The sequence below is a fragment of the Halyomorpha halys genome, unplaced genomic scaffold (assembly GCF_000696795.3).
Source record: "Halyomorpha halys isolate HHAL.00 unplaced genomic scaffold, Hhal_1.1 Scaffold794.1, whole genome shotgun sequence".
Lineage (NCBI taxonomy): Eukaryota > Metazoa > Arthropoda > Insecta > Hemiptera > Pentatomidae > Halyomorpha > Halyomorpha halys.
The window spans coordinates 204,040-221,735 of NW_027104664.1; the positions used below are offsets into that span (position 1 = coordinate 204,040).

The 17,696-nt window shown below is 31.8% G+C and overlaps 1 protein-coding gene across 2 annotated transcripts in view; it reads right to left on the reverse strand.

The window, feature by feature from the left end:
- Positions 1-3,985: 3,985 nt before the first annotated feature.
- The window catches only part of fend (forked end), a 316,132-nt gene continuing 302,421 nt past the window's right edge, over positions 3,986-17,696 (reverse strand). For both annotated transcript variants that reach the window (XM_014429365.2, XM_014429366.3), the window contains 2 exons: positions 10,059-10,314; positions 3,986-5,974 (listed from right to left, as the gene is read on the reverse strand). In XM_014429365.2, coding sequence (XP_014284851.1) covers positions 5,898-5,974; positions 10,059-10,314 — 333 coding nt within the window. In that variant the 3' untranslated portion in view covers positions 3,986-5,897. The remainder of the gene's footprint in view (positions 5,975-10,058; positions 10,315-17,696) is intronic.

Below are 17,696 nucleotides of genomic sequence, written 5' to 3' on the forward strand. Positions count from 1 at the left end.
AAGTTTAAGGGAACTCTGATTCGGTTTTATGTCTAAAATGTTCTGTCTTCATAACTGCGTGTGTATTCCTTCAGAAACCTTCTACAGACGTGGAGAAGTGTAAGCAACAGGTTTACAAAATTATACCGCGGCTTTGAAAATTAAGGAGTTTGTGAAAAGGAAGTGTGAGAGGAAACCACACATGCAGTTCAAGTAAAACGGCTTTTGCGGTCTTTCTATAAAGTTGAGATTCTAACATTTTACAGAGAGTGGCTCAGTAAAGGAGAACTTATTAGTTTTAACGATTTCCTTTTAAAACATTATTCATAAAATAATTTTAATCATTAGTGAATTTATAACATGAATTAGAATTAAAATCAAAACATTTAACAATACTAACTAGTAAGGACATCATTATGTACGTATAAAAAATAGTAAACAACTATTTATTGTTTAGCAACGTTTCAGCACACAATATAGAAGATATTCAGGGCTTTGTTGACGATAACCAAAATTTAAGATTTGTCAATATGATCTGAATTATCAGTATATACCTTAAGTAGTTTTGGAATGTTTTTATTTCAATTGATCTAGCCTGACCATCCGGGAATCATTTAATTTATTACTACTTCAATTACAAACCACATATTTTCTACATTTTACACATAGTAAATAAATGTTTTATTTGGTGATTTCTATCGTCGGTATTAGGAACAGGTTGTACGATCTGGGTTCACTTCTTACCTCTACAATTTTGGAATTTTGATTTGACTTTCGTTGGGTCGCTAAAAATGAAATACGTTCAATCTTTTGAGAGGAATGTTTATTTTTTTTAACTTCCATCAGCCACCAAACACCGGATTTTTCAATGATTTTTTTTTAAAGGTATTCTAATAGCCAGTGAATTTTTAGTAGGAATTTATATTTTTTTACTATCACAATCACGTTCTAAAGACCTAAATTACCAAAAACTGAAAACAATGTTTTACTACAAAAATCTGCCAACTAAATTTGAGTTAAGTTCACAGTCCGAGGAGGGTGAAATGTCTGTCATGATGACGGAGCTTCAATTAAAATCGAACAGTAGGAGGTTATAAAATCAGCAGTACCCTTAACACATAGACCACAAGCCACTGGTATGACACAAAATAAATCAAATAAAAAATTCCAAAAATCTGGTGGGGATGGACATACTGGAACACTGTACAATAATTCCATGATATAATCATTAACAAATTAATAGTATTTATTCTTTAGTTCGAAAACTTAACATTTCTATTTGCAATATGATTATTCTAATTTAAAATAATACCAATCTTATTTTTTAACGTAATTTATTACGTTCATAATTTTATAACAGAAATGTTGATCCATGTTGATGTATCTTTAAAACGCTCGTAGCACTGCTTCTATGCAATACAAATACAATGCTAGAAAGTAATCATTATTATTTTTAAAAATGTAGCATAAAAGCTTTTTGGATTAAGAGTTAAGGAGAAAGCAGAACAAACAAATAAATTCGACCAAATTTGGTAGTATGTTGATATCATCTCTCAAAACGCATCGATTTGTGAAGAGAGGCCATTCATCCGTTGCGTTAGTCGGGTGATTGATATTTTTTGTATTAATGATTAACTATTAATTAAAGAGTGCAGTATCCTCAGTCCGATTTTATTCCAATTTGGTGATGGAATAACTTATCAGTAACAACTATAACTTCATTAATGTAGATGTTTCTATTTTTAAATTAACGTTTTCTTTTTATTATTAATTTTGAAGAAAAAAATAATATTATACACTGAATTCAAACTATGGTAACGACCATGTTATTTACAAAAATACTCTTTACTTGAATGCACCTTGAATTCTCAACTAAATAATGTACAGATTTTTAAAATACCATTAAAACTTTCTCATAACCCGCAGCTTCAGGCATCCAGAGTTAGGCAGCAGTTACAACTACATTTGTTTTAACTACAGATACAAGTAGTTGAAAAGTATTTTCAAGCATCTTGAAACTTTCGGTAGTTTTAAGTTAACGTGCTAATTCATAACATATTATAGGGTCACTTTATATGTTTTAGGAGATGCAGAAAATGAAGATTCTATCGATTTTAAGATCGCGTATAAATATATTCAAAATTTTCTGATTTCAAACATATTAGGGTACTTTTATATGTTCTTGAAGATGTAGGAAATAAGATACAACCTATTTTAAAATCGGGTATCGATTTATTCTGATTTCTAACATATTAGCATTTACATTTTCTGCATCTTCAAAAACATATAAAGGTATCCAAATATGTTATAAATCAGATAATTTAAAATAAATCCATATGTGATTTTAAATTCGATAGCAACATCATTTTCTTTATCTCCTAACCCATACAAAAAGACTTTAATGTTAGAAATTAGAAAAATTAAAATCAATAGAATTATTATTTTATGCATCTGCTAAAACATATAGAAGGGTCCTAATAATACAATAAATCGATACACAATCTTAAAAGCAATAGCAATTTCATTTTCTGCATCTTCAAAAACCTATAATGAAATCCAAATACATTAGAAATCAATGAAGTTAAATACATTAATTTGCGATCTAAAAATCGATAGCAGTTTCATTTGCTGTCCCCCTAAAACATATAATGGGACCCCCCTAATATTTGTTTTCCTGATGGAGGAGGAAATATCGATTAGCAATGCACGAATTTTAAATTAGAAGTGCGAGTAAAAAATTATTAATAATTTTAGTTGAGCATCTTAATAACTCAAAACTACTTAACTTAAAACAGTTCCAACTACTACTTGAGTATTGAATTTGGAACTCCTTTTTTCCGACTACTTTATAATATATATTGTGAGCTACAATTAGTGTAGTTGAAAAAAGGAGGTGCGGTCCGTCAACAACAAAGTAGCCAAAGGAGTTAGTAGTGTCTTATCATTTTTTATTATTATTTTTAATAATTTAACCTTAACATCCCCATTCGTTGCAGATTTGGCCCAAAACAGATATGCGTCTTTTCATTGCAAACTACTTACCCATCCTAACCCATTAATTCTTAATCTTCCATCCTTAACAATCCCTGATAACCCTCCGAGGCGTCTGAAAAGAAGATGGACACGGGACCTTCTAATATCAATTAATGCTTTAAGTACCACCAATGGGTGGTTCCTTCCCAAGATTTTCAAGTGTAAATGAAACATACAACATATTTATTTATTGTATTGATTACTTGTACAGATGTAAATCACATTAAATAAATAAATTTAAAAAAATTATTTAAATCATGTGCTATCTGATGATTTTTGCAAGTGTTAAAAAAAAATGTTTCAAGTGTGAAATATAAAAGTGTTGTATTGTTTTCTCGTTTTATTATGTGAAATTAGCTTCCTAGATACCGACAAGTTGTATTTGCAACTACTTGTATTAGTTAAATTCCCTTTTGCCCAACAGAGCAGGCATCTTAAGTATCTAGTACCATCACTCAAACCTAAAAGCCATCCTTTTTTCAAGAAGCTTCTTGCAGCCTTGTTTAATCTTTGAGATCAAAGTTTAAAATATAAATATTGGATCCAAGGCCAGATTTTCCAATTATAACCTTAATAATTAGAGGCCCTTTCTCAACCCCAACAGTGTCCACAGTCGCAATGTGATTTTGTATGAATGTGCTTCATGTTTTTATTGTTCTTGTAAACATGATATAGAAGCAAGTCATCGTCAACTTGAATTCATAACTGACAAACTAATTCCAAAGAAAAAAGAATTAAAACATGAGATCTACAAAATAAGTTAAAACTAGAAAGATTAAAGTATTAATAAAATCATGCAACATCCAAAGTTAAAGCAATTATTGCATGCAACTACAATTATTTCAAGCAACCATTATTTATATAAAAAAAAAAAAAATGTAGCATAGATAAGATTTTAGGGGTATTTAATAATTAATAGGCAGTAACATAGTATTTTTATTTCAAGGGAAGGAGGATCTGATGAAAACAGCAATTGAACAAAGTAACTATTTATTCGTCTCACGCCTGACCCATAAGACTTAGATACAAACATGAATATTACACTGATAATAATCGTATATATTAATTTACAAAAAATAACTTAAAATTCACAAGAAATATGCTTATAATATTACAGTATTATGTTGTATTATATATACATTAATTTTTGTTTATGTACACATATAATTTTTCGAACTAGATTTAATAAAGTATTCTTTTTTTTTATTCAGATATATTACACAATTGCCTTTGATACATAAATATATTAATGTTAAATAGACCTTATCGATCCAGTATTTATTTTTTTCCCCGATGGAGAACGGAACATCTCCGCCATATTTTGGTATATATCGTTTGAACAGAGCCCCAGGACCTACCGACGATTTTTCGTTAAGTCAGTAGTCTGGTTAATTTATGCCCAAGCAGGCATGTCAAAATAAAATAAAATTTCTCTAAACGTCATCGAATTTTGAAATCAAACTCTTTCGACAATTGAAGGAAAATTCAAAATGCTAAACGGCATCTTTTTTTTTTCTTTTAATTTTTTTTTTAACGATTTCAATAAATTATTTTTTTCACAACTACGAATTTCCCTAATATTTAATTAGCTAATATCGCGAATTGACGAAACATTTTGGAAAATCTGACATCCAGAGTAAATTTACAAAAAAGGATCAAATAAAAATGGAAACTTTATTTAAACATCGCACTTTTTTTTTTATAACAGGGTGCCTATAACGCTAAGTGCATAAGTTAGCTCTATGTACACAGGCGAAAAAAAATCGCCCCAAGGAATCGACTCGTTCAGGACATCGAATCTCAAATCAGAATAAAAATTAATAATAATAATAAAAAATATGAATGAAGCATACACAACATAAATGCCAAATTCAAAAGCTCTAAGCTATGCACCACGATTCAACGAACTCTAAACTTTAATTATAAAAATATATCTGTCATTGTTAATACGATGTATAGTTTATATGATACAAAGAAATATTTAAGGAACTCGTATTAAAAACCATGGAATTAAATAATGCTCATGAGCTCGCTGAAGCTTAGGTATAATTTTATTTATATACGTATTTTTTTATTATTATTATTTTTTTTTATTAATCTTTTCAACTATTTCACTGAATTAAAAAATCTAATTCATGAAAAAGAAACAGCAGTAATCTACATCAAGTTTTTATTTTTGGTACCTAGAAGAAGACTAAAAAGTAATGAGAGTAGAAAATATAACAAAAACCCAATACACATTACACAGACTAAATCCGAATTTTCCATTTGATATAATGCAAAATTCTAAGTTTGAACTGATCACTCCCATGATTGTCGCCCGACTAGTCTAAAACAATTTTCATTTTCATCCATCCCCCTCAGATTAAATAAAACATCGTGTTATATTTTACATAGTGTAGAGTACATAAATATATATATAAAAGAAAAAAGAATCACTAAATATTACTATAATTATAGTACGACTAGTCTATGTTTAAAAATTATAATTATTTTTGACTTCCACTAAAACTTATTCAGAAAATTATTTGCAAGTATGCTTTATACACATATTTAAAAAGAGCTGCTAAACAATAGTTTATTTTTAGTGAACTGTTTCTATAATACATAAAAAAAAAAGAAGAAGAAAGGACATAGTTGCATGAAGCTTCGCCCTTCCTTTTTTTCTATTGTACAGTTTCATAGGATGAATTCGTAATTTTTTTTTCAACTTTTCTTTTTAACCATACAATTTTCTACAAATCAGTCTATACAATTTTACTTAATTTACACATAAATGTACACATGGATTTGACGGACTAAAAAGAAATGAAGATAGAAGTTGCTGGAAGCGAAGTGTGGGTTATCACAGGAACTCTGCTGAGGGTATATATACAAGATCCATCTCAAACGTGCAGCGTGCTTCTCGGGTACTTCTGATCCGCCGTCCACTCGTTCAAGATACCGATCGTAGGAGGGAAAACTGAAAAAAAGAAGAAAAAAATATCGTTAAAAGAATCTCCAGATAAATAAAATATATTAACTACGAAGTAAGTATATATAACTTGGCAGTATCAGAAAATATGAAAAAACTTAATAAGTAAATATTTTTCTTTAAAAACCTTATTAACTTCTTCTATAATAAATAATAAACGGTTTTTTAAAATAAAATAAGTTACTATAAGAATAAAGGAGGATTAACACTAGTGATAGTTTATGACTTCTTTTTCTACAGAGATAGTAGGATATACACATTAAATATTTTTTATCAATTTCACATTAATATTACATTATTTTTTAGAATATTTCCATTTTCAGGCATTTTCTCTTTTACTGCTAGGATTTTTTCCAATTCTTGTGTTTTATTTTCTTTCCTCATATGTCTTTTACATTAAATTATTCGTTTATTTTTCACCTTTTTTTAAATCGTTTTTTATACAATCTGTTTGGAATTTTGTCAACTTTTCTTCTTCTACAATCATTCAAGCTATTTTTATGGTAAATTTTCATGAAAAATAAAACAACAGTTAAATAACATCAATTATTAGTAACATGTCAAACAAAAAGTTTTTAAAGAAGGCGACAACTAAACAATTTTTTTGTTTTTGAATATGAATGAGAACGGAAAAAATAACGATAATAGTAAAAGTCTAAATTCTCGAAGATGGAAAATCCAACAGCCTGAAACGTCGTAAAGAATAGTGCATTATTGATATGAAATTAAGAAAAATCCTTCAAGTAGGAAAGTAACCCACTATTTCAGAAGAAAAAGTATATAAATACAGTCCCTTCAAAAAAGAAAATTATTTAACAAAGACTTAATATTAAAAAAATAAGAATATAATAACAATATTACGACCGAAACTTTAGGGATTTGACAATTTACATGTAGTTTCTTAGGTTTTGAAGTATGTAGTGCCGTCGTTGTATATTTCTGGTGACACTTTCAACATAAAATATTCCTAACTTTGGACCATGGACGAGCTCATGAACATTGGATTAATTTATTATAGACAAACTGGTAGAATTTTTGAGTTTAAAACGTGTCCTCCAACAACTAACATAATGAGTTGATTGCTAATAAATAGCTAAAATTGACATTTTTTGAGTCGTCAAGCTATCTAAAATCTTTTTATCTTAGGTTGGTGAGATGGCAATTTCCCTTAGCCTTCAGCAATATCTTTACCAAGATCTGGGAGTAAAGGTAGCAACCACTAACAAGAAGGCCAAGGGTAAATGGGTCGAGGGGCACCATAAATCCAAGTTTATGGGAATCCATATCCTCCTCATCAATTAGGGTTTTCAAGTCTCTTTTTTTTCTGGAAGGGCAATTCTCTGTTCCGATCTAGAAGTAGATTAGGTTCAAGGAAGCGAGATAGTAGACAAAACTGTCACTTAACTAAATTCTTCGCATTCCAACTCGAGTAAAAAACTAGGGTTTAAGCTACTGAATTGATTTCCATCATTAGTCTTTTTTTTTTGTGACATTTATACCTATTTAGTAACAATAACTTAGTAATTTGTTCAGTAAGATTTTTTTTTTTAAATTGACTAAAGTTGAAATCGAATCAGAATTTTCTCGTTTATAAACATCTTTTGATTGACTACTATAACAGCATAACAATTACTAAAAATAATATAAATATAACATACTACTAATAAACGAACAAAAACACATAAATAATTATTTTTCCATTTACTGCCAAGTTCTTAAAAAAAAAAATCTTTCTCTATAATTAGAACTAAGAGTAAAAAAAAAATGTGACCATTCATTCCTGAAACTTAAAAAATCCTTCCGGCCTAAATTTGAGACAAGTTGACGATTTCTCCCTAAATAATATTCCTTCAAACTTTTCAGGTGTAAGAAAAAAAAAGGGGGAGGGTTACTTTTGGCCATATGAACAAATTTTTATTTTGTGAGAGTAAGAACCTTTGTTAATTGATTAAGGACTGAATAATTGAATTCTCAATTGCTAGCACCAATCAAATAGACCAGAACTAAATTAAATTAAATTTTCTTACATTTTATATTTAAAAGTGTTTTTAAAGGGAGCTCTTCTATTGAAAATATAAGTGAAGAGTGGCAAAAAAGAAATTATAAAACCGAAACCATATATAAAATTAATGCTTTTTCAGATGAAAGTACATGCAGTCGTACTTTTAAAAAAATGCAAAATTATATTCAATTTATGGAATAATAGATTGGAGACCAGAAAATATAATAAAGTGGTCACTTTTTTTTTAACCCCTCCAATTAAATATAACAAAACAAAAGGGTAAACAAAAACAACGATGAATTCATTCATAAAATATGATAAATATTAAAAAAACTGTTCCATGATTATTACTGAAGTCATTTTAATTTAAAAACAGAATGATTGCCAAAAAATATAAAAATAACATGCAAAAATTAATTAATGGAAGATTGTTGATTGACCGTGTGTATAGATGTATGGAATATGGTCCGGGTGCGGTCAAAAAAACTCAAATAGTAAATGGGTATACTATTTTTATTGAGTCAACGTTTCGCCCCATTTTGCAGGGCTTCGTCAGGGCTGTTTTGACAGATGTCAAAGTCAGAGTCAAAACAGCCATGACGAAGCACTGCAAAATGGGGCGAAACGTTGGCTCAATAAAAATAGTATGCCCATTTACTATTTGAGTTTTTTTGACCGCACCCGGACCATATTCCATTCATCAAAAATTAATTAATTGATTTTATGGTTTGACATTTGATCCGTAAGTCAAAATCAATAGAATTACATACGATATAAAAATTAAAATAAATTACTCAAGTAGATATATGTTTAATCATGCATGTTACATTATCAAAGAAGCTTCTTTAAGGCGTATCCATTTTTTTTTTTCTTCGGCTTCTTGGTTAAAAGATCTCTCCCTTGATTACGACTCAGAGAAATTAAATTAATAATAAAATAAAATAGAAACAAAAACGAAGGAAATAAATAAACTGCTCATGCAAAAAGCAGGGTAAATATATTGCTTGGAAAGGGTAAGCGCACTGATGATGAAGATACCAGATAACGAATCGTAGTACTAAGTACTAATATACTACCGCACTAAACTATAAAGAATAATGGGTCGGAACCAAATTTCTATCAAACTATCCTCAGACGAAAATATTTGTGTAGCAGAAGTGTCAACAAATACCAAGCCATATACACATCACTCTGTCACTGCGAGGGGTCACTCCTAGATTTATGGTCGGTCGTAAATCTGACTAGCAATAGTATTTCATCCTCCTTTCAAACTTTCTTTTTTTGTGTTTTATTTAGGAACAAGGCATAAACAAAAAGTTATATGCGTTGGTAATATGGACGGAATAAAATAAATGGTACCCTGAAACGTTTTCTATTGAATACATTTTGTAAAGACACAAGGTGGTTTTGAGATTGGAGAACATCAGACGAAAATATTTGATTAACATTAAGGATATCTATTGATTTCAAATCGCATCACAGGACCTATTGAACAATTATGAAAAAAAATATATTTCACCTTTAAGGGAAGTTTTGCTGTGTTTCACAAACGTTATTGATCTACATCTGAAATTAGATTGAGATTTGACCAGATTAGGGACCAGATAGAGTTGCAAACAAGGACAAAATTATTTGCAGAGCATGTGGTTAAGCATGGTTTCTGATCAAAAAAGTGTTTAGATGGATTTTGCTGAAGGATTTCATGCGTGTAAAAAAACAAAATAATGAAATATAAAAAAAATAATTCAAAAAATAAATGTAGGCGATAGGATGTTAGAAAAGCAGATACCTATAATTAAGAACTACTTTATATTATTCTTAGCGTAACAATATAAATTACTGCATTAAGAACCTGATCATACCCTAAGCGAAAATTGATGTCAGCGATGGATGAGAAAGAAGACAAATACAACAGGGGGACATGTAAAGATATCTACCAAATGGAGACAAGCGGCATTACAACACTGACATGCATCGACATCTCGGACACTTACTTTGTGCTGACAAACCGAGCGAGAGAGCGCCCTTAGCCGTTTTTTTTAACAAATATCCTCAAGTATGGAGACTCACCCCTGCTGATGTTGGCCGGAGTGTAGCTGGCCATCTTGGGCCGCCGCCGTTGCCGCGCCACGAGGAGCAGCGCCGCAAGGATGAGGCCGAAGAGGATGACGGCAGCGGCCGCACCCAGTGCCAACTCGTTTCTGTCCCCGCTAGAAGGCTCTCTTCGGGGACCATCCTCCCACTCCACTCCAACAGCTCGCCCCGTGTCAACCACCAACTCTTCGCTTCGCTCACTCTCTTCTCGTCCGTGTCGAACTAATTCCACCTGAAACAAGGAAAACTCTTATAAAGTACATTCTATTATATTCGTAAAAAATACAGTGTAATATCATTAAAAGCAAGTAAATCAGAATTTATCAACTTTATACATCTGAGCATTAAAAATGTGAAAGAAAGATAACTAAGAATAGACAATGAGAAAATTTTAGGGAAAAGAATTAGGAGAGAACGGGGTAATATGCATACATTTTTGAACCTTGCTGAGGCTGTAACAAGCACAGCATAACAGCTATGGATCAGATCCAAGTAGGCGATTGCTTTTTAACAGCACGAAGGTGTTCAATGAATATTTTAATTTGATTTTACCCAATTTGATAATATAAAGTAACTGTTATAGTTACATATTACATATTTCTTAAGTTAGTTAGTTTTGAATACCAATAGTCACGGGGTAATAACGCGCATTAAGAAGCCGGTACATTCCAAGAGTTGAAAATTGAAATTGCGACTAATATAGTTTACTTTTATTTCAAAGACGATACCAGGACATGAAAACGACACCCCGCCATAGTGTGAATAGTAAACTATAGATAATCCTAACCCACTCCCACATATGTCAGATATAACCAGTAACGGGGAATATAATAAAAATTGTCTCAGATATTTATAAACATTCAATCCATACATAAAGCTGAGCTTCACGGTTTCACAAACCATTAATATGAGAGAAATAAAATCATCAATTTATTTCTGGTTTAGCAAAAAACACACAGATCCATTACTCCATTAACATACACACTGGAAGACATCATATTATTCAAATAGCACATTTACTTGTTTTATTTAATACAATGCAATAATAAATCAAAATAAATAACGGTTAATATAAAAACCTTCATGGTCTAGATGGATGAGAATTTGAGATAGAGTAAAGTATGGTCAACACCATGATCTCGACTGGACACACATATCTACTTAGCCAACTAGGTGGGTGCCGAAAGCCGAAAACCGCAAGTAAAGTTCACGATGAAGGTGCATGAGAGCGCATCGACAACTTCTTCCTATCGATTCCTCGGAGGAGAAACAGCAAAGGAGTACGGTCCCTATTAGCTGGCGGAGGAAGCTAGGCGAGGTGTGGAACACGTTCTAGAGATTAGAGAACTGACAATAGATCTCCACTATGGAATTAACACTTGGTCCAGGGGCTATGGCCGATCACGGAGAGTCTAATTGCCCTTTCACGCTCCCATCGCACACTTGGCTGAGCTTTTGTGGGCTTTAGCTTCAAATCGCTTCACGTAACGTCTTCACGGTCGCTTGGCAATGGGAAATCTATCTGTCTCAACACTCTTTTATTCATGGGGAGAATGCCTGGGAAACAATAGAACTGATAAAGGTGGCACCAAGCACCATCTCTCAGGGAGGTATCGTTCCCAGGAATATCATTAATTTATATGGATTTTCTCCTAGATGTTTTGTAGTTAAATAAATCCAAGGTATCCTGTACTAAATTTCGTACCCGTTATTTTATTTTTAAATAGTCTATTACATAAACATTCCGTGCATAGAAAATAATTTGAGGCCAAAATTATGAAATTAGAACCCCTTTTATATGCGCGTCAACTTACTAGCCATAAAAATAAATTGACGATAAAGAAAGGTTAGCAGAAAGCTGTTAATGAAAAGTACAAGAGATTTCGCATTTAAAACATTTTTTAAATGATAAAAACAAAAGAAACTGATAAACATTTGAAAGAAATAACTTTCTAGTCAGTAATAAGTGGTGCTTAGTAGAAGTTGACTTTTTTTATGTTCTCAAATGTATAAAAAATTCAGTAGACATGTTATTCCACATTTTTGCTAATATGTCGCTCAGAAATGCTTACAACACGGATTAACCAAAACGTCAACCAGGATCCCAGTCCAGAAGTGACTAGTTATAGGTATTATATTTAGGGGAAAAAAATGAATTTGTTTTATTTGTAACACAAAATCGAAATATACCAACAAGGGCAAATCGAATAATATCAATTTTCAAACCAATTAAACTTCAATTCACTGGAAGTAGGATGAGTTATTAACTGACCGTGGACAACTATTTAAAAAAATTAAAATGGGGTAAACATACAGGTGTATGCAACTAAACCAACACAATACAGCAACTACAATAAAATTCATAAAGGCAATGTCTCATGATATGGATTTCGTTTTTAGGTTTATTTTCGCACAATTCGCACATTAGTTATCCTTGTAAAGAAAAATAACCATCCTCCTCAAGACATACCCATTTTTTTATTTCTTAAAAAAAATTCAGAATTATCATGATCATTTATTTTTAACCGGATTTAAAAAAAAAAAAATCCAAATCGACACGAGATCAGCACAACTCACTCAGCTGAGAAACTAATCCTTTTATCTTAGAGCCATCAAGCGTCAGGGGGGAGTCAATAAAGGGATTTCAATAGCGATGGGGATTATGGAGGTTGGTGCAGATAGAGATCAAACGGGGAGACACGCTCAATGGGGATTAATCTCTGAATACTCATCCAATTCAGGCCAATGACTCAAACTTAAAACTCGATTGTTTTTAGCTGATGGGCTTGCATTTTTACCGCGCGGTCAGCAATGATGAAAGCCACGAAAGTCCCTAATTTCGAAAGGAATCAATAGAAAGTCTCTGATTCAAAAAAGAGGTTGGTATTGACAAGCAATTTGACATTGTAGATACATATTTCTGCTTTGCTTAAATATAATGGTTAATTAATTAATTACACAATGATAATAATTAGCAAGCAATTCATATAAAATATTAATATTTAAAAATTGGCTTTATAATCCTTCTGAAACAAAATCAATAGAACCATAGAAAAATATGTGGTTCAACCATAACACCTAATATAGGCCTTAATATGTATAAAATTTACAAATTAAAACTGTTTTTTTACCTAAGAAAATATACTATCGATAGTAGTACATAACGTATTACTAGAATGTTTTAATTTAAAAACAAAATCAAATAACTTTGAAAAATAAAAGTGATTAAGTGTTCAAGTTGCAAATTCTAAATTTTCAGAGGACCAGTTTAAAAAACGTACAAAGGGATGACATAACCACCCATACGAAGAATTTAGATTTTGTTAGCTGGAACTAAAACGATTTATTCATACAGAAGTTCGCGTCGATAATTCTTCACTACGTTATGTGTATCAATTGAACTCGAGACGCTAAGATTCATAAGTAGACTATCACATCACCAACAAAGGATAAAACATTATGGAACAATGAAAAGTACCTAACTTTTTTCATAATCCTTTGAAAGATTAATACACAACGCGCCTAAAGGCCCCCGTCAAATCATAATCTCCTAGCGTTAGCGTATATTTGGGGATGGTTTGGAGCCAAAAGTGGAGGGGATTAAGCGACTGAAAGGAGGGTTTGATTGGGCTTTATGAATTTGTCCGCCGACTCTTTGTGTGGCTGCGATAGGACGCAATGTTTACCCTGAGCAGGATTACCAGGGAACGGGGAGCTCAATTATGGCGACAATACTCCCAACGGATAATCGGATGTGATAGATTTACTGTGCAGAGGTTGGTTGGAGGGGAATTCGGAACAAGGGATGTAGACTGAGTGCCAGCCAGTCATATGTATCTGCCATTTTCCAAGGTAAAAGGTAGCTGGATTAATGGGTTAAATAGACATTAAAATATATCTACAAGAATATATTTAACAACTCAATTTATAACATTTAACAATTTAGTAGGTGAATACAACTGAAAGGTATTTTAATTCGAACGATTATATTATATAACATGGTGGATATTCTGTAAAAAGGGCTGTACAATTTTCAAACAATTGAAAACTCAAAAGGCAAACGATTTTGAGGATAGTAATATTTTTTACATTATTCCTTTTCGGATAAAAAACCAAATATGTCTATATTGTTACGAACCTAATTTATTCAATTATTTTTCACATATTTAAAAAATTAATTAATTATTACCAATGACTATTCCAGTAAAAATCCGAAAACATTGCTAAAATATCGATTAGTTCAGATCATAATTACTAGGTGTATTTTTTTAAATTTAATACCAGAAGTAAACATTAATATTTTTTTTTTTAATATATTCAATTGAATTGTTCTACAACGAATAATCTTCATATTGTTTTTATGTAATGCAGATTTAATTTTATTTTTAGTGCTCAGTTTTAAAGTGTCAGATGACTTGATATTTTGGCTATAAATTATCTTTATTATTTTTATTTTACTATTTACTTTCATTCAAAATTCTCATCTTTGTTATATCAATTATTATTACAGAAAATAATCGTTATTTTTGAAAGAAGAAGGTAATACAACCCTACATTAAAAGGATGATAATATAAACCTTATGTTCGAAAAATAAATTTTTTGTCTTATAATGTTTTTTTGAAAATTGAATAGTTTAATATAAGAAAAAAAAATGTTAAAAGTAGGTACTAAAAAAGAAATCACAAATAACTTAATAAGAAAACCTCTCTTCTAAAGGTCTGAGTTAAAGAAAACAAATTCAGAATTTAATGCAAACCTATTCATGCTGAAAGTGGTTCCGAGGGAAACATAGAGAAGGATTGCTGAAAGTGCCAGGGGCCAGGGAACCACAATTTCCTTCCTAACAATCCCGCCAAAACGTATTAGGGCGGGAAAAGTTTTTAATGAGCACCAAGACCTACGGGCAGTTATACTTTCTTTTTTTTTTGTCAGAGAAGTAGGGAAGCGGGGGAGTTAGTACCTCTACCTACAGTTGTAAAGCGCTGGATTCTTCGGCCATTTTTTCCTTTATCTTTCTCTCTTTTTTTTCTTTTCTTTTTCGCAGAGTAATTTCTACATTTCCCGTCCCTGCCGATTTATAGCCCTCTTCATTCTGGTTTATTGGACTTCACGTTACCATATGAAAGAGGATTTTTCAGAGGGGCGTTTAACCGGTGCGTTCGTTCAACTGGGCAAGAGAAATTTTTTTATTTAAGCTACCTAGATTTATCAAAACCATGGAACATTAGGAGAATTGTATACGATCTACTAGATACAAAACAGAATAAGAAAGAAAATATAAGACAACTAAAGAATGGTGAGCGGACGGGGGCCTGTGAGTTCATGTCACGTCTTTATCTGTCCCGAGGATCCTCTCAGAACACCGGTCACATCCTTGGAAACGTGGAGGAACCTTGGGGACGAAATGTGGAGAGCTACGAGATTAGGCTACTCGAAAAGTATAAAAAGCATAACAGAATTCCAGATTACAAACTTTATTTAAAAGCGGAATGGGAACAAAGACAACTATGAATATAAGAGACGATAAAAGTAATAAAAATGGAAAACGGACATAAGCCTTCCTGTTATTTTTCAGTCTTCCTAGGTTGCGTTTCCTAGTCTGTTATTCCTTTTTTTTTAATCACACAAAGGCCACTAAGGATCACGTGAATATCAATGGTTAGGCTTCTTTGGGAGTCTTGAATTTTCTTTCTTCCCATCGCAGTTTCATAAACCTCGACTTTTCTTTTCTTTCTTCGGACCTCTTGGTACCCCTTTTTTCCTCATCCAATATTGGTGAGATTTTTCAATGTTTTCCTATACGTATCTCTATCTAGACAGTCGATATCTGAAATTTTAAGTCTCTTTAATTCCTCTCTCATTTGCCTCGTGTATCCTACCATGTTTTTGTAGCTAAAATGTTTTTAAAGATCTTCTTATTCAATCTTTTCTTCTTCATCCACTTCATGTGCCCATAGAACATCAGCCTTCCGATTCTCATATCGGTTTCCAGGTCTTTGATTTTTCTGTAGATCTCTACGTTAGATCTTAGCCTGTAACCCTCTTGTGTTTTCCTGGGCACATAGATTTTTCTTAAGATCCTCTTCTCTATTTTTACCAGCTTTTCCAAGCTGGGCAAGCATGTGGTCTTCACCCCGTATAAAATCACTGCTAATCCTTTATTAATAACTTAATAATTCGTTAATTATACAGTTTAGAGCCTAATACGATAATTGTAGTTTAAGTAACCTTAAGATGATAGTTAATATACAAAGCAGAGGAGTATAAATATCGCCAAATTTCAGGGCAGACTCAACTAGTTCCAGAGTTATAATTTTATAGTTAAATTGTATTTTATTTAATTACATCAAGCTGTGTTAAAGAGCCAATTTTATTCTAAACAAGCGTTTATACAACTATATTAGTTGTACAATACGCTATTCTCTCCTCACACCATATTTCATAAGACAGATTTCCTTATAATGATTTTAAGATCCTTAATTATGAGATTAGACCGGTATAATGTGCGGCGTTGTAACGAGAGAGCGGCAAAAGGGACCTATGATTCCATCTTTTTCTGTCCACTCTATCATTTTGGACCAAATATTTCACATTGCATCTTCAGGCATTGTCAAATTAATAATATTCTTTTAATTGATTTTATTTTGCAATGATAAAAATATGCAACTGAAAAAGTAAGATAAATTACATCAGTAAAATCCATTGAATTATATACAAATTAGAAATTAGCAGCTAACTTAAATCTACAAACATAAGCCAAATATAATTATCATAGAAATTTTCAAATAAACTACTTCATTGGTGAGCCGACAATATTTTAAGAATTATCGATGAAAATTGTTAGAATAAATTCAGCCAAGACGTTTCTAATATAATGCAATACTCTTCTTCAAGAGTAAGTATAATCTTGACAGTAGCGATGTTAAATGTAGCTGATGGAGTATTTCCCGTTTCGGGAGTAGCAACGGGGAAAAGAAAAGCCGATAATATAATTGACGAGAGACAAGATGAAGTTTTGTTAAACGTCACGTACATCTGGGCTGAAGAAGAAGAATTCGCGGGGAGGCAGCGCCTTCTCACCGGGTTTATTAGATCCCACAGCTAGCCGGCGGACAAAGGGGTCGCTTGATTGAGTCAAATTTGATTTGTGTGGGGCTCTGGGGGTGGGACCCCCCAATTCAGGAATTTGGTGGGGAGAGCTCTCCCCCAGGAAGGGAATCCTCAGGGGAAGTACTTTTGTTAAAGATGAAGGGAAAAATTCAAGAAGTGGAGGAAGTCATTTGCATTGGTCCTCATCAAATGGAGGTTTCCTGATCGAATTGCGGCTTCCCTTACTCTTAGGTATTTTATTTTGCTGATGAAATCCGAATCTAATTTAAATAAAATTCTTAGTCAGAAAATGACCATGATTGACTCGAAGGACTCGACTAGTCAATACTATTGTCTTATCAAAAGGTAATGTAAAAAGAGACAAATGGTAAGATCATTAATACAATCCAGCAACGAAGGACAAAATATTAACAATAGGAAATAACTGAAAAGTTTTCGAAACAAGAAATTGTTGTTAGTTCTTTATATCAGAAACAAATTAGTGATTAAGATAAAATTAAATT